The sequence below is a fragment of the Notechis scutatus genome, chromosome 2 (genome assembly GCF_049901735.1).
Source record: "Notechis scutatus isolate UNSWTSFEM ecotype Mainland chromosome 2, rNotScu1.2, whole genome shotgun sequence".
In the NCBI taxonomy this organism is placed as follows: domain Eukaryota; kingdom Metazoa; phylum Chordata; class Lepidosauria; order Squamata; family Elapidae; genus Notechis; species Notechis scutatus.
In genome coordinates, this window is record NC_142010.1 from 144,829,563 (window position 1) to 144,851,581 (window position 22,019).

At 42.7% G+C, this 22,019-nt stretch overlaps 1 protein-coding gene across 1 annotated transcript in view; it reads right to left on the minus strand.

Moving 5' to 3' along the window:
• NAB2 (NGFI-A binding protein 2) overlaps positions 1 to 21,590 on the minus strand; it is a 47,745-nt gene extending 26,155 nt beyond the window's left edge. Inside the window, exons 1-2 of the mRNA XM_087956507.1 lie at positions 21,104 to 21,590; positions 11,102 to 11,154 (exon numbers count right to left, since the gene is read on the minus strand). Coding sequence (XP_087812633.1) covers positions 11,102 to 11,154; positions 21,104 to 21,250 — 200 coding nt within the window. The 5' untranslated portion in view covers positions 21,251 to 21,590. The remainder of the gene's footprint in view (positions 1 to 11,101; positions 11,155 to 21,103) is intronic.
• Positions 21,591 to 22,019: the final 429 nt, after the last annotated feature.

The window sequence follows — 22,019 nt, forward strand, 5'->3', positions numbered from 1 at the left end:
CCAGACATAAACTGTTTCAACTCCTACCCTCAAAACGACCCTATAGAGCACTGCACACCAGAACAACGAGACACAAGAACAGTTTTTTCCCGAAAGCCATCACTCTGCTAAACAAATAATTCCCTCAACGCTGTTCAACTACAGTATTTACAAAGTGTACACTACTATTACTGTTAACCTTCTCACCACTCCTTATCACCCATCACCTCCCACTTGACTGTTTCCTAGTATGATTTGATTTTTGATTGTACCCTATGACTATCATTAAGTGTTGTACGTTATGACTCTTGATTCTTAACGAATGTACCTTTTCTTTATGTATACTGAGAGTATTTATACCAAGACAAATTCCTTGTGTGTCCAATCACACTTGGCCAATAAAGTATTCTATTCTATTCTATTCTATTCTATTCTATTCTATTCTATTCTATTCTATTCTATTCTATTCTTTGTGCCCACGGGCGCCTGATGTGCTCTGCGCGCATGTGTAAAAAACCTTAAGCTATGCTGCCCAGACAGCTGAAAAGTGCTGTGCACGGGTAAGCAACGTTTGAAAAGCCTCTATTTCCCTGCTTTTTCAACCTCAGCTGTGCCGCACAAAGCAGCTGAGGTTGAAAAAGCAGGAAATAAAGGACAGGTAAGAGCCCAAGCCAAACAGCAGCAAATACAGAACCGGTTCAGTGTCTGCTGCACTTCAGAGCTACCAGTTCTATAGAGCTAGGCAGAACCGGTAGCATCCCACCCCTGGTGATAGGGAATATGGAATACAGGTAATCCTCGACTTACAACAGTTGATTTAATGACTGTTCCAAGTTAACAAGGGCACTGAAAAATGTGACATGGTCATTTTTCACAGTTACAACCATTGCAGCATCCTCATGAACATGTGATCAAAATGTGGATGCTTGACAAGGGGTTCATATTTACGACCATTGCTGTGTCCCAAGGTCACGTGATCAACTTTTGAGACCTTCTCACAGGCAATGTCAATGGGAAAGCTGGTTCGTTTAACAACCGGGTTACTAACTTACCAACTGCAGTGATTCACTTAACAACTGTGGCAAGAAAGGTTGCAAAATAGGGCAAAACCCACTTAACAAATCTTTCACTTAACAGAAATTTTTGGCTCCATTGTGGTTGTAAGTTGAGGACTGCCTGTATGTATTTCCGAGAATAGAATACCAAATGCTATAAAATATAATCCCCCATAATTATGGCACTTAAGCTACAGTTTCGTTCCTTCTCTGAAGTCCATTCATTCTGAAGTCCATTAAAATCTAGCGAAACAAATACAGACTGTTTAGCCTATTTTTAATGCAGTCAATAATTGTTCTTGATGGATAAGGAGACAAATCAACCCAGAATTCTTAAATTTGAGATATAAATGACCAGGTTCAAATCAAACTTTACACAAAGACCTCTCTCTTACTGCTGGCAAAAGTGGAAGGAAAGAGAAGAGGACCATCAACCGTAAGGTGGATGGGCTGAGTTATAGCAGAAGTGAGCGCCCCTTTGAAAGACCTGCAATAACAGATTAGGGACAGATTGTCATAGAGAAATCTATGTGTAAGAGTCATCCACAACCACTTGGTGGCTCACATAATTTTTAAAAAAAATGTTATCCCAGTTTCATTGACTTTCTGTTCAGGTAGTGCCCGAAGATGCTTAACTGTGGTGGTCTCTCATGAATGATAACACTGGCCTCTCATGAATGAAAACACTGAGACGACGCCATGAAGCAAGATCGGGATGAGAGCACAGGGCAAACTCTGACATCCTCTTATTAGAAGCAATCTTTGTTAATGTTGCAATTTTTTGTTAGTGTGTTTTTACAAACGCATTACATCACACAAAATGCCATGTAAGAATACAAAGCTGTAAAGTCTAAGTTTGCTACAATCCTGGGTAAGAAATGGCAACATTCTGACCTTGTTCCTTGCTTCGTGTTACAGGTAACTACCAGAAGGCCCGTTGCCCTTGCACATACGCAAAGGAACAAGGAGTAATTCCCACATCTCCTCTGTTTTTCTTTTTTAAGAGACAGGGAGTGTTTCAGTTCCAACAGCAGCCTTTGTCAGGCGCGTAGGCAAGAGTGTTGTGCATGCTGATGTTACCCATGGCGTTCGTGACTTCTTCGACCATCACAAACATCTCGTCCTTGTCTGGGTCATCACAGGTTGGCTCTCCCATCTCATCTTCGGATGGCAGTGGTTCATATGTGGTAGTTATTTGTTGATTCCAGAGAGCCATTACCTGCGCAGTGGCTTTTTTCTCAGCCAAAAGGGATAAACTGTTAGAAATAGTGCGTACAAAGATAGGTAATACACAAGGCAATATAATACATCCTGCAGCAATCATACCAATAAGCGCTACAATAGCTTGCAAACCAGGTAATTTTGGGAACCAGGATCCAAACATGTCTCTAAAATCAAGACCATTCCATGTTTGTACAGGTACATGCGCAATCTTAATCATTCTATCAGTGATTTGTTGAATAACTTTTCCACTATCATCTACCTCAATACAACAATTACTAAGGTTAAATTTTCCACACACTTCTCCTTCTTTGGCAAGGAGATAATCTAAAGCTAAACGATTTTGCATGATATATGTTCTAGACAATGCACTTTCTTTAGCTAGTGTTTTCAAAGCAAGAGCAGTTTCATTGGTTATAATTTCTAATACAGCTTGCAACCTTATAATTCTATTGAGCATATATATGGGGATACGGTACCCCCAAGATTCAGGTAAGTGAGTGTACAAGCAAATAGGATTACATTTGTCAGTGGTACATGAAGTAGAGCTTGATTTAACAGTGATATTAATATTTTGAGGGCCTCTTACTTGAGCAGAGTCAATAGGTGGGGTGTATCAGTAGTTGTAAACAGTGGTGGCCCCCACGTTAGTCCCGGACACCTTTTGAAAGAGATATTTCTTTTCCTATAGATAAGATCTTTGCCAGCTGTGTGAGCCGCAGGTGACTCCTGCAGCGTCGTTAGAACCTTGGCCTTTGCTGATGGCAAAGCAAGCATCAAAACACACAGAAGTATTGGTACCCCCCGAGTGACATTATGGGTAATGTACCCATTTTTTGCTTGACTGGTTGAGAACATTGAGGCAAGGTCAGAGCTGGATCCTCCTTTGTAGGCATAGACATACAGTGAGGCGATGATGGGCCCCACAGCCTTTGGTTCGTAGCATTGGATACCTTGTTTGGTGTAGCATCGTGCATATTGAGTGTTGTTATGCAGACAAGGGGAGACCGTCGTGGAGTTGCATTCAGGTTTCAAAGTATGATAGATCAGGGTGGACTGGGTCTTTGTTCCGCTGCGAGTAGTTTTGATGCAGGCATCGCAGGAGGATGGGGTGGCTGTCGTATCGGCAGGAACGATGTGGAAACCCAGGAAGCAAATGATGAATGCAGCGGGCAGCTTCATGATGCTGATGTAGGCAAGGCTGGTTTGGGTAGAAAAGGCCTTACGTGTCGTCCAGGGACCCAGATGGTGTTGTTGTTGTGGAAAACAGCAGCGTACCCTCGTCCCCAGGTTATAAGTTCAGCAGGACCTTTCCACTGAGGATCTGGAAGCTGATACCGTTGGTCTGGGTTCAAGATGAGGCGAGGAAGCGAAATGACGTGATGCTGCTGTGCATGGGGGGGATCCGGACTCATTGAGGAAGTTAAGAGTAAATAAGCAAACATTTAATGCATTCTGGAGTCCTGGCAACCCTGTGACATTCTTAAATTTGAATTTTTCCAAATTATTTTTAAGGGTTTGATGAGTTCGTTCAACAATGGCTTGTCCCTGAGAATTGAATGGAATACCGAATTTGTGAGTAATTTGCCATTGGGAGCAAAATTGTGCAAAAGCAGTACTGGTGTATGCAGGGCCGTTGTCTGTTTTTATCTCCTTGGGTTTTCCCATGGAGGCGAATGTTTTAATGCAATGGTTGATAACATGTTTTGTGGCTTCACCCCTTTGAGGTGTGGCCATGATAAATCCTGAATGAGTGTCTACGGTGACATGAAGATATTTCCATGGATTAAAGGGTGGATATTGAGTAACATCCATTTGCCAAAGTTCTAAGGCGTTTATGCCTCGAGGGTTTACCCCCATGGGTAAAGAAACACCTTGGCGAGAGCAAGTGGGGCATTGCTGGATTATTGCTGCTGCTTCATTCTGAGATATTTTAAACTGTCTGGCCAAGGCTTTTTTATTTTGATGAAAATAGCTATGACTGTCCCAGGGTGTTTGTTGTGAAAGAATCATGCAAGAGATGGCGCTGTCTGCGGTTGCAGCTGCGGCTGCCGCATCAGCCATATCATTGCCCTCTTGCAAAGGGCCGGGAAATGGCTGATGACTGCGGATATGAGCAACATAGTAGAGATGAGAGCGATTAACAAGCAAGGTTTGTAAGGCAAGAAATTGCTGTAATAAGTCGGGCTGTAACAGTGGGGAGAGATAAGCATAGGCAATGTTCTTGATTAAGTAAACAACATACAAGCTATCTCAAATTAAGTTAAAAGGTTGGCTTTTGAATTCAGCGAACGCAAGAATAGCAGCAGCCAATTCAGAGCGTTGCGCAGACTTTTGAGGAGAGGTTATTTTTATTTTCCAATCGTTATCTATTTTCCAAACACACGCCCCATGTTTCTTTCCTCCGTCGGCATAGACAGTAATTGCCGAAGAGATAGGACCGGGCGCTTCTTTTGTAGCCAATTCAAAGGGAACAGTTTTTAACAGAGTTAGCCTCCCATCAGGAGGGGGATGGCATGAGATTTTCACTGGCCAGTCCCCCAGCACTGACTGGAGAGATTCAGAGTTGATCAGCAGGGTATCCCAATCTGACAGGGACATGAGGACATACAGTACACTTGGCTCTATCCCTGCCAGGGATTTGCTGCGTTGGTGACTCTTACTAATCAACACAGTGTATAAAGAAGCTTTTGTACTAAGAGATTTTTTAGGAGTGTGAGGAAGATGTATCCATTCTAAGATAAGGAGGTTGCTAGTATGCTGAGACTTTTGGGTTAATACAGCAGTAGGTAAGAAGGGGGTATTAAGCAAGATTAAGGAAATAGGAGCATTGTTGTGACATCGGTCGACCCACCTTTTCTGCATAATGTGCTGTATGTCCTGGGTGATTTTTAATTGATGATCTGTAAGGGTAATTTTATCCCCTGGAGTGGTTCCTCCCTTTAACGCATCAAACAGGGGGCTGAGCATGTGTGTAGTGTTGCCAAAATAGGGACGGGTCCAATTAATAGCCCCTAAATATTGTTGTAATTGTACGAGGGATGTCTACACAATGGCATCACTTGTGGATGGACTGAAACTTGTATATCAAAAATATGAAAAAGAAAAGCAAGAAGGGAAAGATGTCCTTGGCACTCTTTTCCAATTTTTACAAAAAGAAGCAAGGGAGAAAGGAAGAGATGAGAAGCCTTAATGGTGGGGAGCAAGATGCAAAGAAGCAGAAGTTCTCCAGAGATAATAGACAAATTCCACTGAAAAAGGGATTCCAGAAAGGCACACAAGACCGCACTTCTACACCTGCATCCAGAAATAACCATAGAAAACTGGAAACAACATGCAATTCAAAATGTGACAAAACACTCAGTATAAGCTAGTGAAACTTCTGCCAAGAAAAGGAGAGTACTGTAATGAAACAATGATTTAAGACATGGGATGTGGGGGCGGGGAACAATTTTGGAAAGCATAAGTGTTCCCACAAAGGCATGATATCTAACCAAAAGGGGTAAAATGTTTAAGACATAAATGATTGTCAACATTAATGATTAGACTATGTTATCCCAGCGAAACCTTTTGTGAAATGAGAGACCTGAAGTAGGAGAAGGGGGAACACTGCAATGAAATAATGATCTATAATATGTGATGTGGTTTAACTGAAAAGCAATGCACCAAATGTTCAAGACACAAATGAACATCAACACTAATGAATAAACCTGTATTGGTTTTAACAATACTGCACAATTTCAGAATGCACCAGACAGAATCCCAATGCAAATTATGTGTTCTATATTAAGTATTATAAATATAGGGGAAAGAGATAAAGGCATCACACTCCATTCAGTGCACAGGAGAAGTTTTTCTTCAAAGAAGAAAGACAAATGATTCGAATTGAGAGGAGATAAACAAAATAAAATTGAGAAAATTCAAAAGAGAGGAGAAGTTATGTAGAAAATTGAAAATGCCAATAAGATATGGAATGGTATGCAAAATGAATATGAATTTGAATTTGTGTCTGTACCAAGAGTTTTGACCCGGGACTAAGCAACTTTCAGAAAAGAGATTTTTTATGCTTTTATGTTTTGTGTTTCTGTGTATTTATGTTTTGTATGTCTTTAAAAATTAACAAAATTTGTTAAAAAAAAGAAAGGTTAATGGCTGAGAGTTTTGAGGAAGGATGAAGCAGATCAGGAACCACAGAGATTCCTTTGAGGAGGGCATGAGGGTGAGTCATTCTAGCTGCAAGATTAGCAGGTACATCTGAATAAAATTGAATTTTTATAATATTTGTATAATCCTGATCAATAATCCCTGGAATCACAAAAAAACCTTTCATAGAAGCTGAGGATCGAGGCAAGGCCAGTTCTTCCGAAAAAGAGCAGCACCTCCCTCTGGGGCCCGGCATTGGGGATCGCCAGGCTTCCCACGATTGAAACAATTCCCAGTAGGTTTAAGACCCTTTTGCAAAGCTACAGCCAAGGTCTCCATGTTATAAAATTGCAAACTTATTGCCTGCCGCTCCACACCCGAGCGAGCAAAGGCTGCAAATTTAGTTGCAAACTGCCCTGCCCCATAGATTTGATCAGGTATATACAAACCCTCTAAATTATTTCCTCTGTTAATTGCTTCTCTTTGATATTCTGCATCAAATACCATGTATTGTGTCCCGTTCAAAATCATTCTCATTAATTCTTTCCAATTTTGTGGAATCATCTTTTTTTTTTTAAACAAGTTTTATTAATTTTCAAAACACACAAATCATCATTATCCATTACATGTTTAAACCTTTTTCCATTATAAATTTAACAAGTCAGATAAACTATAATTCTGTTTTAAACCATTTCCATATAAACATACAAAAACCTCTTATCCAATTTCTCTTTATTTCTCTTTACTCTTATTCAATTTTATTATTATTATTTCATCTATTTCTTTCTGACTTAGTTACCATTATTCTCATTCTATATTTCTGCAAGGTTTTATTAATTCTCCCCCCCCAAAAAAACATATACAAACAACACACAAAACATTAAAAAAATCTTTTTGGAAAGTAACTTGGACCCAGGTATCTCTCTTTTCATGGACTTCAATTATATTCATGCTCATCTTACATATCATTACTTATTTTATTTACCATTCTAAGTCTTCTATATTAACTTCTCCACATATTTCACTCTTCTTAATTCTATCTTAATTAATCATCTTAATTTGAGTCATTATATTTGTATCTTTTGTCCATTCTTTATTGTCCCTTTGTCTCGTTCCTTATAAAAAAAAAAAAAGAAGTTTCTCCTGAAATCACTAATCAGAGTATGATGCCTTTCTATCTCCCCACTAAATTAATCAAATTAACCTTTAAAATAACGCCCAATACCCAATCCGATTTTGCTTGGTACATTCTATCTGAATAGTACATCCAGAATAATTAAATACATAGTTAAACAATAGATCTAAATATTAAAAACAAATACTATAATAGAAATTTTATAATAACATCGATACCATAATCTTATTAAACTCTTTAATTAAAACTCAATATTCTAAACCTCCCCTCATATTATTAGATTTTAAAACCAATCATTATTAAACATTTCAACATTTTAATCTCTTATCAACTCTTAAACCATTTAAGTTTTCTATTTCTAATACAATACTACAATATCATCTTATGTACCTTGCAAAATCTCTTTGAAGAAATTATACTTTATCCTTTATCCCTAAAAAAGATTCCTTTTTTCCCATTTAATTTCAAAACTTTGTAACTTTTCTCCACCTTTTCCCTTTCTTTCTTCTCCCAACAAACCTTTCTACCCCACTTTCTTCTAGCCTCTGCCTTACTGGCTTCCCTTCTCTGTCGTATTCCTTTTCCCTTTTGTTTACTATCATTATATTGATTTTGCACCTTATTTTTCCCTTTCTTAAGTGTTTTTTAAATCTTAAGTCCTTTATTTCTCTTCCTTTCCCTCTTCCTTCTTTCTTGGTCGAGTTCTGAAATTTATTAAAAATGGCTTCCTCTCCTTCTTTTTCTTCTGCTGTCTTCATCTGTTGTAATGTTTGTTGATAGTTAATAAGCGCCATTTCTAAAAAAAGGAAGGCTTCTTTCAAACCAGCTTTACCATTTTTTTTTGCTTGTTCATAATCTTTTCTCAGTTCCTCAATAGAAAGAGCCATTATAAATCTTTTCTTTTCTTTTCCCCTTCTTTCTTCTTACAACAACCAGAATATTCCAAAGAAAAAAATAAAACAGTCCCAAAGTTATCAATCAGTCCAAACCAAGGCAGAGTTCTCACTTTCTCCTCCTGGGGTAGTATCAATCAGAGAAAAAGAAAGTCCAAATCTGTTTCTTAAAATCTTATTGCAATATATTTTAGTCTTCAAATCCTTAAGGCATCTCCTCCAACAAAGTCTTAGCATACAAATATATATATATATTTTTAGTCCTCTCTCTTCCCACTCATCGCTTAAAGCCAGTTTTCACCTAAAAAAAAATAGGTTTCTTAATATTCACTTATTTATTCCATAGGAAAAGAGGGTAAGCTTTCCTTTCAGCACCATCAAACTGCCGCTTTTTTCCTCTTCTAGAAGGTATCATTCAGAAAGTCATACTTTTCAGGAATTTTGTGGAATCATCTTTTGAGCTTGCCCCAGACTGTGAAGCAAACCCTGGACATATGGACCTTGAATGCCAAACTCCCTCACAGATTTCTTTAAATGAGATAAAGGCAGTGGATTCCAGACAGCCTGTAAATTTACTGCATTATCAATTTGTCTCTGAACGGAAAACAATTGCATGGAGTCAATCTCCCCCCCCCTCCAGCTGTCCTGTTTGAAAAGCTACTTGCAGAGCTGTTTGAACTCTTCCAGCATGGGGTGTATTTATTTTAGGATTTCCCACCTTGACATCTCCTGATGGATTTTTAGGAGCTGTGGGGAGAGATTTACTGATCTCATTTGCCTCCAGGGGGGCAGCCGGTTTAAAAGACACAGGCGTCAGAGCAGGGGGCAAGAGTTGTACAGCAGAATTCACATAGGGAGGGAGTCCAGAAAGGGGGGCAAGTAGGGGTTGCTCTAGAAAGGAGATAGCCTCAAAAACCACCCTCCAAGCAATTAATATAGATGAAGGGGCTTTTGGACTTGCATGAATGTATTTTCCAATCTCCTTCCATACTGTAGTTTTGATACTGCCTTTAGCCGGATAAAAAGGGCAGTGTTGCCAAATGTATTCTAGGAGTTCCTCAATAGAGGTTTTTGTGAGGGGGGCATGAAGGAAGTCCCCCTTTTTAAAGGTAAAAAAAATGGTTTGGTTAATTCTCTTAGTTCCTCAATGTGCAATTTCTGGTCCCGAGAGAATCCTCCACCCATACTCACGAGGGATCCACGGCGATCGCCTGCGATCAAATCAGGGATGAGGTATACCAAGGCTATGCCAGCCGATGAGTATGGATGGTCCAAAGACGTACCACCTCACAGATGATCACGTCGGGGTCACCAGTTGTGGTGGTCTCTCATGAATGATAACACTGGCCTCTCATGAATGAAAACACTGAGACGACGCCATGAAGCAAGATCGGGATGAGAGCACAGGGCAAACTCTGACATCCTCTTTTATTAGAAGCAATCTTTGTTAACGTTGCAATTTTTTGTTAGTGTGTTTTTACAAACGCATTACATCACACAAAATGCCATATAAGAATACAAAGCTGTAAAGTCTAAGTTTGCTACAATCCTGGGTAAGAAATGGCAACATTCTGACCTTGTTCCTTGCTTCGTGTTACAGGCAACTACCAGAAGGCCCGTTGCCCTTGCACATACGCAAAGGAACAAGGAGTAATTCCCACACTTAACAGTATTTGTTCTCTGTAGTAAAAACTGGCTAGCTTTTCAGCAGTTGTAATAGCTACCTGAAAATCCTATGAAAGCTACATTAGCTGTTGCTAGTTGCTCATCTAGAAGTTTTCTTTCATTATTTAGTGACCATATCCTTGGAAATGCAAATAGCTGGGTGGGAGAACAATTAGGACTTAATGGGGAATTAACCCTTTACTCTCCTTTAGCAGGTGGGGAATTAACCCTTTACTCTCCTTTAGTGATATAAAAATGCTTGTAAAGTTTGAATTGGGAGGACAGGTTTTGCTTTTGCTAATCGTCTATCCATTCCTGGAAGACTCACTCTTTGCAAATTATCCAAGGGAGAATTGCATTATTTGAGGTAGGGAGGTTTATATATACTGTATATTTATGACTCTTTAATCCCTTTATTCATGGTGGAGTCAGGGCAACTGAATGGAGCTAAGCCGTTACCATCCAGAGGCCTTTCCTGACACCTATGCAGAGTTCACAGCAGATATTTTCTCTTTACACTGTGGAAAGGGAACTTCACGAAGACAGTAGTGTCACTCAAACAGGAAAAGCCAAAGGGGAATATCAGGCCAGCCATAGAACAAACTTACATAGGAAAAGGAATCAAATAAAAGGCATTAAAGAATCCCTATAGACAAAAGCCTAAGTAATTAAGAAAACTAGACAAATAAGAAAAGGAAACCCTTACAAACACAGGACATACCAAATAAGCAAAACAAACGGACAAAAGACACAAAAAAATATAAATTACAAAAGAGACAGACCGGAGATTGCCACCAGACAAATATGAAAATCCATTATAAAGCTAAAAGAGATTAGGGAAAAAAACGATAATACAATCTAACCACCCCGTGGAGTTTGCCTTCTGCACCCCACAGAGTTTGCCCTCCAGCAGGAATAAAGACAAAACTCAAACAGATTTTACACATTAAGCACAAATACAAACTTTCAAACACAAAAGGAGAAAAGGGTATAAAAAACCAGGGACTTACCATACGAAGGTAGCTAGCCCAGGAACACAGACTTCTTGCTGTCCCTCACCTTCCTGAAAAATAAAAAGATCCAGCTTTCAAGCAGTTGTCCGTATCCTTGTGCCGGAGCTCTCCCAGCGGGAAAATCGAATCCTCGAAGGAAAGGCATTTTGACACCTTTCAACAATTGGCGACCATGAAGGTTTTCCAGTCAACCCTGCCACCGGACCCGGCCTGCAGATCCAAACCCAGCCGGCATGGACCTTCTTTGTCCAGGGACAACATCCACGGACCCAGCCCAGAAGGTATAGGGTAGTAAAGGGAGTCCTTGGGCTTTTCCGCTCAACAGCTGCTTGAAAGCAGGTGAGTACCGCTTCAAATTTATAACCTTACTAGGGAGGGGAGTGGAAGCGTGAGTGTACCAGGTGTGTGATTGTGGGTTTTCTCTGCGAAAACAGCGGAACCACACCTCCTCCGTGATTGCCAGCTGCACCCCAGCCAGCTGCTAGCTCAAACACGAGCCGTGACCGGCTGGATTTGGGAACGCAAGGGGTGATCACAGAGTGTGAGTCCTTCTGAAGGACGTAAGAAAAACCAAGCGGGCTGCAAAAGGAACTGGTGTTAGGAAATAAATAAAAAGCAGGAAAAAATAGTCCTGGTGCATCTCACAAGCAAAGCCCTGTGCATTTAGAAGGGGCCCGTACCGGCTGCTGACAAACAAAATTGGAAATAGTTTGTCTAAAAAGCAGAGTAGGTCCTTCCAGATCCCCGCCTTTAAGGGAGATCTGAAAACTGATGGCTGGTGTAGGGAGGGGCCCGTAACGGTGCTGCTAGGGGGCAGACGGTCCTCCGAGATCCCCGTTTTTTAGGGGGGGTTCTTAAAACTGATGGCTGAGTTTCCCTAAAAGAAAGGGGCCCGTACTCCGTGTGTAGGGAAACCGGAATCCTTTCCAGACCTTTTTTGTCTGAAAACTGACGGCTGCAGCCCGGCTAAACCAAAGTAATCCCCACATCAGGTAGGGAATATGGGAAGTTGTAGCTTGAGGGCAATGGAAGAGACCCCCTTGGATAAATTACATGAGGCTTGGGACGAAAGGCAAGTGCCTGTCCTGACTGGAATGCATAAAAAAGAAGCAAAAAGAATTTGTAAAAAGTGGGCTTTATTGCGAGATGAAACGGGTAGACAAATTTGGCCTGATAGCGGTACTTTAGATCAGGGGTCCCCAACCGCCTGGTCCGCGGACCGATACCGGTCCGGGAACAACTCTTACCGGGTCCGCTGGTTGCTGGCGCCGCCATCTTTTTGGTAAAAAGTGCTTCCGGTGAGCTTTTCCGGGTAGAAAGCTCACCGGAAGCACTTTTTCATCAAAAAGATGGCGGCGCAGCACCTCGGTGAGCTTTTCCAGGTAGAAAGCCATTTCTACCCAAAAGCTCACCGGAGCGCTCATACGCGCCATCTTTTGACGAAAAGTGCTTCCGGTGAGGTCACCGGAAGCACTTTTTCGTCAAAAAAGATGGCGGCGCCAGTTGATGCTGGTACCGGGCCGCGGTGCCCAGCTGATGCCGGTACCGGGCCGCGGCGTCAAAAAGGTTGGGGATCCCTGCTTTAGATTATAAAACCCTGAAAGCACTTAGAACACGCATTAAACCCAGCCAAATACCCTATTGGTACTGCTGGGCTGAGATGGCTAGGACCAAAGACCTGACCGAGGGAAAAGATCCGGAAAAACCTGAAACCCATTCCCTGGAAGGAAAGATTGAGGCACGGATTATGGCTCCCCTTTTAAGCAAACCAGTGCCAGGCAGAAATAGGGGACAATTAGAATATGTTTTTACCCACACTCCCTTCTCTGCCTCTGACTTGGTCATCTGGAAAAAGGATACCCCAGCTTTCAGGGCTGATCCTCAAACAGTAATTCAAACCCTGAAATCTATCATAGACAGCCATAATCCATCCTGGGGTGATATGACCCAGCTGCTACAAGTATTTCTAATGAAAGATGAACTATTAAAACTATTTGAAAAAAAACAGACCAAATAGCTAAACTACCAACTATCCCTGGACAGGCAGCCCCAGCCCGCATCGCATGGCCAGTACATCACCCTAACTGGGACTACAATGTGTTGTATTGGTCTAGACGGACACACCAGGCAGACACAGGAGCTGAAGAATAACGTTTCTTTATTTGAAGCAGTAACAGATTAACGTGGCTGCCCAGCTGGGCTGGCAGCCGGCTGGCTGGAGCCGGAGCCCCACTGCCTCCAGCTGATGCCGTTTGACAGCTCCTTATATAGTCTGCTGTCAAACGGCACCAACCAATGGGAACAGTAAGATGGTCCCGCTCAAAATGCGGACCAGGTTGAAGACTTAGCTAGTCAGGGACACAACACCCCTTTCCCCTAGCTAAGGGCATGCGCTGCCCAGCCTTTTGGGAATACAATGGTATAACAAGGAAATTGAATTAGTGAGCCAGGGAGGAGCACCTGGCCTGGGAAGGAGACCCTGACAAACGTGGCAAGCACCCTGCCCAGGTGACCTCCCGCCTGTGCCGGAATAGGGGCCCCCACATCCCAAGGGTTGTGGGTCAAATACTGACAGCTGCCTGCCTTGGAACCAATGCTGCAGAGATGGCAGGTCTAGCTGTGGCTTGCGTGAAGGGGTATGTGGGGACCACTGAGTTAGGGAGCTGACTATGATGGTCAGGGCCTAAGGCTGAAAAAAAGGGAGCAGGCCTTCGTGCTCTCCTGGCCCCCTAGGGTAGTGACAATCCAACCTCCCACCCACCTAGCTTTCGCCCCCCTGGGGAGTGTAGTGCTAACGTCAAGGGAGACAAGCCCAGGTGGGAGAGACCCTGGAGGTGGGTGCATGGAAGGACTCTAATGGTGGGTGCGCACCTCCTTGTTCAACGCCTGACACCCACCACCCCCTAAATACCGGAATCCATCCCCCAGAGTCATTGGGAAGGGGGGGGGGCAGAGAGAATTTTTTATTTAACAACCTGAGAGAACGAAGAAAGGTCTCAACAGTTCAGTGAAACATGGAAACGAACACCAGCCCTGCTCAACCCCGGAGGGGCTGCATCTCTGCAGAGCCAATGGCTGCACCCATGTCCACAATGGTGAAAAGCCTGAAAATGGAGAAAAGGCCTGGAGCTGAACGCAGCAGGCCCACGAAGAGCTGCACCCGCAGTAGGCCCATCGCTCGGCAGCCGTGGAAGTCGAGGAGGCGCTCGGGCTGTCGGCGGCCACGGCGGAGGCGGCAGCGGCGGCGACGGCCGGGACGGGAGGCGACTGCAGCGGAGAGGCGCGCGGCGGCTGCGGAGAGAGACGACGGCTGCGGATGCGCGCGCGGCGCGGCGGCAGAAGAACGGAGGGCCGCGCGGCGGCGGGTAGCGAGGCCGCGGCGGCGGTAGAACGGAGGCGCGGGCGGCGGCAGAAGAGCGGAGGCCGCAGCGGCGCCCTCGGGCGGGAGCGGCTGCAGCGGAGGCGCCGGCGTCCTTGGCGGGAGCGGCTGTCGGGTCGCGCGGGCGGCGGCAGCGACGGTAACGGCGGCCGGAGCGGTGGGGGGAGGGTGGAAGCGTAGTCTCGCCGGCCTTCACGGCCTTGAGGCGAAGTCTGGACCTCTGCTAGAGGCTGTAGGCTTTTGCGCTCTTGTAGCGCCCACGGGGTGGGGGTTTTTTCGCCAGCCTTCACGGGCCTTGAGGCGACGCCTGTTCCTCGACTGGGAGGCTTTTCAGACTTCTGCGCTTTTGGTAGCGCCAACGGGGTTTCGCCAGCCTTCACGGGCCTTGAGGCGACGCCTGTTCCTCGGCTGGGAGGCTTTCAGACTTCTGCGCTTTTGTAGCGCTAACGGGGTGCCTTTCGCACGGAGGCTAGAGTGCCTGTCAGGCAGTGACTTTCTCCTCAGCTCAGGAGACTTTCTCCTCAGCTCAGGAGACTTTCTCCTCAGCTCAGGGAGACTTTCTTTTCCTCAGCTCAGGGAGACTTCTTTTCCTCAGCTCAGGGAGACTTTCTTTTCCTCAGCTCAGGGAGACTTTCTTTTCCTCAGCTGAGGAGGCTCTTTAAATTTGGTGCGCGCAGAGACTGTCTGCGGCTCCAGACATTCTGTGGCTTCAGCTCTTTCTTCAGTGACTTAGCTTCTTGCCTGGGTGTCTCTTCTGACATCCCACCTTCGTCGCCAGTGTTGTATTGGTCTAGACGGACACACCAGGCAGACACAGGAGCTGAAGAATAACGTTTCTTTATTTGAAGCAGTAACAGATTAACGTGGCTGCCCAGCTGGGCTGGCAGCCGGCTGGCTGGAGCCGGAGCCCCACTGCCTCCAGCTGATGCCGTTTGACAGCTCCTTATATAGTCTGCTGTCAAACGGCACCAACCAATGGGAACAGTAAGATGGTCCCGCTCAAAATGCGGACCAGGTTGAAGACTTAGCTAGTCAGGGACACAACACAATGATACCAATCACTGGGATGAATACACAAGAGCAAAAAATAACTTACTAGAAGCTTTAGAGGAAATAGGTAAAAAGCCTTTAAACTGGTCAGAATTTCAAAAAACAACACAAAGAGAAAAGGAAAACCCTGGTGCCTTTTGGGTCCACCTGTCAGAAGCAGCTATTGCATATGCCTATCTAGACCTTAGCTGCCTGAAGGACCAAAGGATTTTAGCTTCAGCCTTCGTGGACCAGTCCACCGTGGATGTCAAAGAGCATTTCCACCGCTTTGTCTCTAACTGGCCAACCTTAGAAATAGCAGAGTTGCGCAGGATCGCTAACTTTGTCTATGATCAAAGAGACAAACTGAAAGAGAGGGAGAAAGATAGGAAAAGGAGGATAGAAAGACATGAGGACTTAAAAATGTTTGCTGTAATGCAACATGATGCCAGACAAACGCCAGGTAAAACCTGCTATAATTCAAGGAAATGCTGGCATTGTGATAAAGCAGAATGGACCTCAATGGGAGCAAAGAAGGGAAAATGACATGCCCCTTTCCTGACTAGAACATGAGAATGAAAACACTGAATTCATGGCTACCTTTTTTTGTTGTTGAAAATTTTATTGATTTTTAAAAACAAACATAAACAAACAAAACATAAAACATAAAAACATAAAACATCTTTTTTGAAAGCAGCATAATCCTGGGTTACATCTCTTCGTACAGACACAAATTCAAGTTCATGCTCATTTTTATATACCATTCCATATCTTATTACCATTCTACATTTTATATATAGCTTCTCCCCTCTTTTAACTTTCTTAATTTTATTTTATTTATTTCATCTCAATTCAGATCATTACACTTATATTCTTTGTCTGTCCTGTTTCAGCTGTCTATTATCTTTTCTCATTAAACAAAATTTCTCCTGTAATCACTGATTGGAGTATGACGCCTTTATATCTTTCCCCTAAAATTATAACACTTAATATAATACATAACTTCCGTTCGGATTCTGCTTGGTACATTCTAAAACTACACACTGTATTTTAAAAAAGAAAAAATATATGAATATATAATATAATTAAAACAACAATCCATACCAATTCAATTCTATCATTAATATTAATATTCATTTAAATCTTAAAAATTTTACACATTACTTTTCAAATAGGTATCATACTTCTATGGGAACACTTATAAACTTTCCATAGTTACTTCCCCCCCATTTCACTTATATTTTATAAAACATTGAGTAATTAAAATGTTCCCATTCCTTCCTAATTCAATTCTCTCATTTATTTCATTTCATTTATTTTGTTCACAAAAGTTTCACTGAATTACACTATTTTATCCCACTTTTTAATCATATGTTGTTTCCAATTTTCTTACATTATTTCTAACACAAATATAACAATACAATCTTATGTACCTTTGCAGAATCGCTTTTTCAGTTAAATTTTCATCCATTATCTCTGAATAAGTCCTGTTTCTTTACATCTTGCTCCAAACCTTTGTAACTTCTCTTCACTTCCTTCCTCCCTTGCTTCTTCGCTCTCCCCTTTTTACCCCCTTGTCTCTCCACCTCCATTTCCCTCTTCTGTATTCCCCTTTTCTGTTGCTTTCTAACATTATATCCACTTTTCACATTATTTTTCCCTTTTTTGGCTGTTTTTTTAGGTCTTAAATTCTCTATTCTCTTTCCCCCTTTTCCCCTTTCTTCCCCAGATAAAGTTACTTGTTCATTAAAGATGGCTTCTTCTTTGTCCCAATCTTCTTGTTGCGCAGTCTTTTCTTGTAGTTTCTCATAGGTACAGATCGCCATTTCTAAGAATTGAAAAACGGAGCCAAAAGAGCCCTTCCCTTCTTGTTCCTCTTTTTTATATTTTTTAAATTCCATTTTCAGTTCATCCACAAGTGATGCCATTATAGAATTTTTTTAAACAACCACCCAATTGTTTTTAGTCATTCTAATATAATTTCCAAAAGTCCCAAAGTCACCAAGCAATCCAAATACACACAAGCTGTTTCTTTTAACACTTTCTTCTTTTTTCACTTTCTCTTCCAGGGGTTACTATTTAGTTGCAAAGTTCCAGTTAAAATGTATCTTTTAGAAGTCTTATTAAGATTTAACTTTAGATTCTTTTGAATTCCAGGCAGATTCCTCCTTCCAAATCCTGCCCTTATTCTTTTCCTCTCCCTTCCCACTTATAGCAAAAAAAAATTTTTTTTAGTGTTCAGAAATCTTTGTTGTCCCCTTGGCATTTAATTATCCAGTTTAATTACCTATTGGTGCCAAAGCAGATTTTTCTGATTTCTCATTCATCTCTCTTCACTGTCAACGTAAGGAAGGAGAGAGAAAAAAAAACTTTCACTTTTCACTTTCATTTGCTGCTTCCGAATCCTCTTTGGGAGCGATGTATCTTTTATAAAATTTAAATTCCAGGACACCTTAGTTGTTGCTTCTTATCCCGGTCAGCCAAAACTTTCACTTCTTAACTTCCTCCTGCACTTTCTTTTCCGGCTGAGTGCTTCTTTGAGGCGGCCATTTCTGACCGCCGCTCTTACCACCTTCGGGAAAGGGAGTTTAGCTAGCTGAGGAGGAAAGATACGGCTTTCCTCGACCCTGCTGGGATCTCCCCCCTCTTCACCACCTCTACGGGGTGGCTTAGCCCCGAAGCCAGCTGGCTCGGGGTGCTCCAGCGGCAAGCCCAGGCAGAAACCACGCACGATCGCGGATTCCTGCCTGCCGCCGAAGCCCTGCAAACCGGAAGTCCTCAATTCATGGCTACCTTTAACGGGCTAAAAAACAGCCCTGAAGGGGAACCCACTGTCACCATTCTTATAGGAGGAAAAAAATACAATTGCTTAGTTGACACTGGAGCCACCTCCTCATTAATTACTGAACCACAATATAAAGCTTCAGTGGCTAAAGGGGCTTGGGATAGCATAATGGGAGTGGGGGGGGAATAATCCCTGTAGAATTTACCCACAACGTAACAGTAGAACTAGGACCTTTCACAGTACACCATTCATTCACTATTTGCCCCCAGTCGCCACTATCCCTACTAGGAAGGGATCTCCTATGTAAAATGGGAGCTACCATAACATGTGGCAAACAGGGGCTGCAATTAGAGATCCCAGGAAAAGGCACACACAAGACAATCATGCTGATAACCAGCAACACAGGGCTTCATGAAGATTTAAAAAGCCTGCCACCCTCCTTATGGGGCTGGGATGCATCAGAAGTGGGACTACTTAAAGGAGCAACACCTGTTACTATCCAAGTGAAACATGGACCACCTCCATGCGTGCCCCTCATAGCACAAGTCCTCACACATATATTTCAGGCCCTGGGCATTACCCAAAACCTCCTTGTGCCCTATTCTCCGATATCATCAGGAGCCATGGAGAGAGCAAACAAAGAGGTGAAGACCCTACTGGGCAAACTCTGTCAGGAGATACACCTCTCCCAATTGCCCTCTTTTATATCAGAACCAGACCAAGACAAGATATAGGTATTTCCCCCTTTGAGATCCTTTTTGGTCACCCCCCCCCCTGATACCCTACAAGGCCTAGGGTTCTCTCTTCTTATCTTACAGCCCTGCAAAAGAGACTACAGACCCTCTGGACCCAGAGTGCGCTGACACAGACCTTACCCCTGGAAGAAGCCCTGCATCCATATGAGCCGGGAGATTGGTGTGGATCAAGTTCTTCACCAGAACCTCACCTTTACAACCCAGGTGGAAAGGACCCTACCAAGTCTTACTAACTACACACACCGCCATAAAGGTTGCAGAATGAGACACTTGGATACATTGGCAAAGCCAGCAGTCATAGACCATAGCCAAACTCCACCACAATCAATCCCACCCATCAAACTCAAGAAAAATCTAGACACAGATCACTGGACGCTTGCAGCATTCTTCAACACCACTGAGACACACAGCTGTGAGGAACCAAGTGCACACGTTGAATTACTCAAAACTGGACTCCCAGGTGCTGAGTTATAAAACTCTATTTTTATTTTTTTAATTTAAAAAAAAAAATTCTCTCACCTTCTACATTTTTTTTCTTTCTTTCTCTCCCCACCCCCTTTTTTTTTTTTAACAAGGAAGAGACTTTAGCCATACCTTTAAGTAATTTTTGATACTTGACCTATACCCTTTTTTTACATTGTTACTTTTTTACATTGTACAAAAAAAATGGGGGGGGGGGAACGGAAGAAAAGGAATCTAGCAATGGGAAACATGAAATGCAATATATACTATGTATTATTATCTGTAACAATTCTAACACTTGTAACACAAGCAACTGCGTTCCTGGAACCTAAGCTTATCCCAGAGAAAGGAAACGTATGGGAATATTTAGCAAGAGAAATACTCAACACCACTAACTTTTGCTTAGCAGGAGGGAAATCAGTCAAGGACATCTTAACCACATGCCTAATGGGAGTGGCAACTAGGCCACATAACATCCTTAACTACACCACATTTAGAAACCTTCCTGACTCCTACGAAAGCATTTTTAGCTGGGGCCACTCTACAAAAACCAAGGACCACACCATGTACACCCTACACATTGCTGCAGTAACCACCTCTGAGAGATGCTTTAATGTCACTGGGTGCAGCACACCTAGGGTCACAGAATGCACCAGTCTTAGCAACACAGAACTAAAACGCAACTATACAGAGACCATATCATTCTCATATAGTTACCTGAAACTCCCACCAGGGTGGTTTTTCCTTTGTGGTTTAAAAGCCTACTCATACCTTCCTGCAAATGCCACCAACGGCCCTTGCACCTTGGGAAGGTTAATCATGCTTATGCCATTCTTACAGAGACGACACAGGAGAGCCTTCCAAACCCTAGACTCAGACTATGACTCCAAAGTCTCCCTTCTCACCAAAACTGAATATGTCTCATTGGTAATATCCCTGGTAGGGGTACCTGGATTGGCAGTGTGAAATTCTAGAAATTTGAATAGCCTAGCCTGTACCCTAGCAAAAGGCTTGAATTCAACCTCCCATGTTTCATGTATTCACAACTATGTATACACTTATACTTATTATCTTGTAAACAATTGGCAAATCAAATAAATAAAATAAATAAATAAAAATAAATGTTCTGGATGCCCTTAACAGAGAACTGAGGGAGGTCAGAGAAGCCACCCTGGAGAACAGGGCAGCAATAGACAGGAATCAAATAAAAGGCATTAAAGAATCCCTATAGACAAAAGCCTAAGTAATTAAGAAAACTAGACAAATAAGAAAAGGAAACCCTTACAAACACAGGACATACCAAATAAGCAAAACAAACAGACAAAAGACACAAAAAATATAAATTACAAAAGAGACGGACAGGAGATTGCCACCAGACAAATATGAAAATCCATTATAAAGCTAAAAGAGATTAGGGAAAAAACCAATAATACAATCTAACCACCCCGCAGAGTTTGCCTTCCACACCCCATGGAGTTTGCCCTCCAGCAGGAATAAAGACAAAATTCAAACAGGATTTTACACATTAAGCACAAATACAAACATTCACACACAAAAGGAGAAAAGGGTATAAAAAACCAGGGACTTACCATACGAAGGTAGCTAGCCCAGGAACGCAGACTTCTTGCTGTCCTCGCCTTCCTGAAAAATAAAAAGATCCAGCTTTCAAGCAGTTGTCCGTATCCTTGCGCCGGAGCTCTCCCAGCGGGAAAATCGAATCCTCGAAGGAAAGGCATTTTGACACCTTTCAACAACACCCTGATAGAGAGTTGCTGCCTAGAATTGAACTCTGAACCTTCCGAATTGGGGAGAGTGTCTTCATTTCTAGGCCACCATGCTGCTCTCCAAGGTTTTTATATATAAGGACCTGACATTTTCCCCTTGGGTGACTTCCACAGGAGTCATCTTCTGATGAGATGAAGAAATAGGGGTTCATTCAGAATGACATATTGAGCAGGAGAGAGATGTGTACGTTATATCATACCAATCTGACAGATCACAGGCTATTCCTGATATTTTTCATCTGCATGGTCTCTCTGGGATGCCCGCTGCACTGTGGGTGAATTGGCCCAGTGTGCTAAGGACCGCAGGTGCATCAAGCCAAGAGCAGAGCAGTGGTGGGCAGTGTGTGGGAAGGGACTTAACAATCATGTTATTAAGAAAATATTTGACATTCAACAACTGGGCCATGTGGGACGAAGGAACAGGATTGTGAAGCATTTTCATCCCACACAGGATAAAAAAACAAAAAAGCTCCATCCGCCCCCCTGAGCCTTTCCTGCCCCCAGTTTTAGCCTCCCAGACAGAATCAAAGAGAAAAGCAATTCACTTTTCCATTCTGGAAAAAAAAAATGTTGCTACTCTTATGCCTGAATTTCTCTCCCTCTCTGAAGTTGGAAGAATGAAGTAACCTGCTTTGCATTTAGCTCATTTGCACTCGTGCTTTCATATTTCAGGCTATTCTTTCCATTTTAAAGGTCTATAATTTTTTACAGAAAAAGTTTA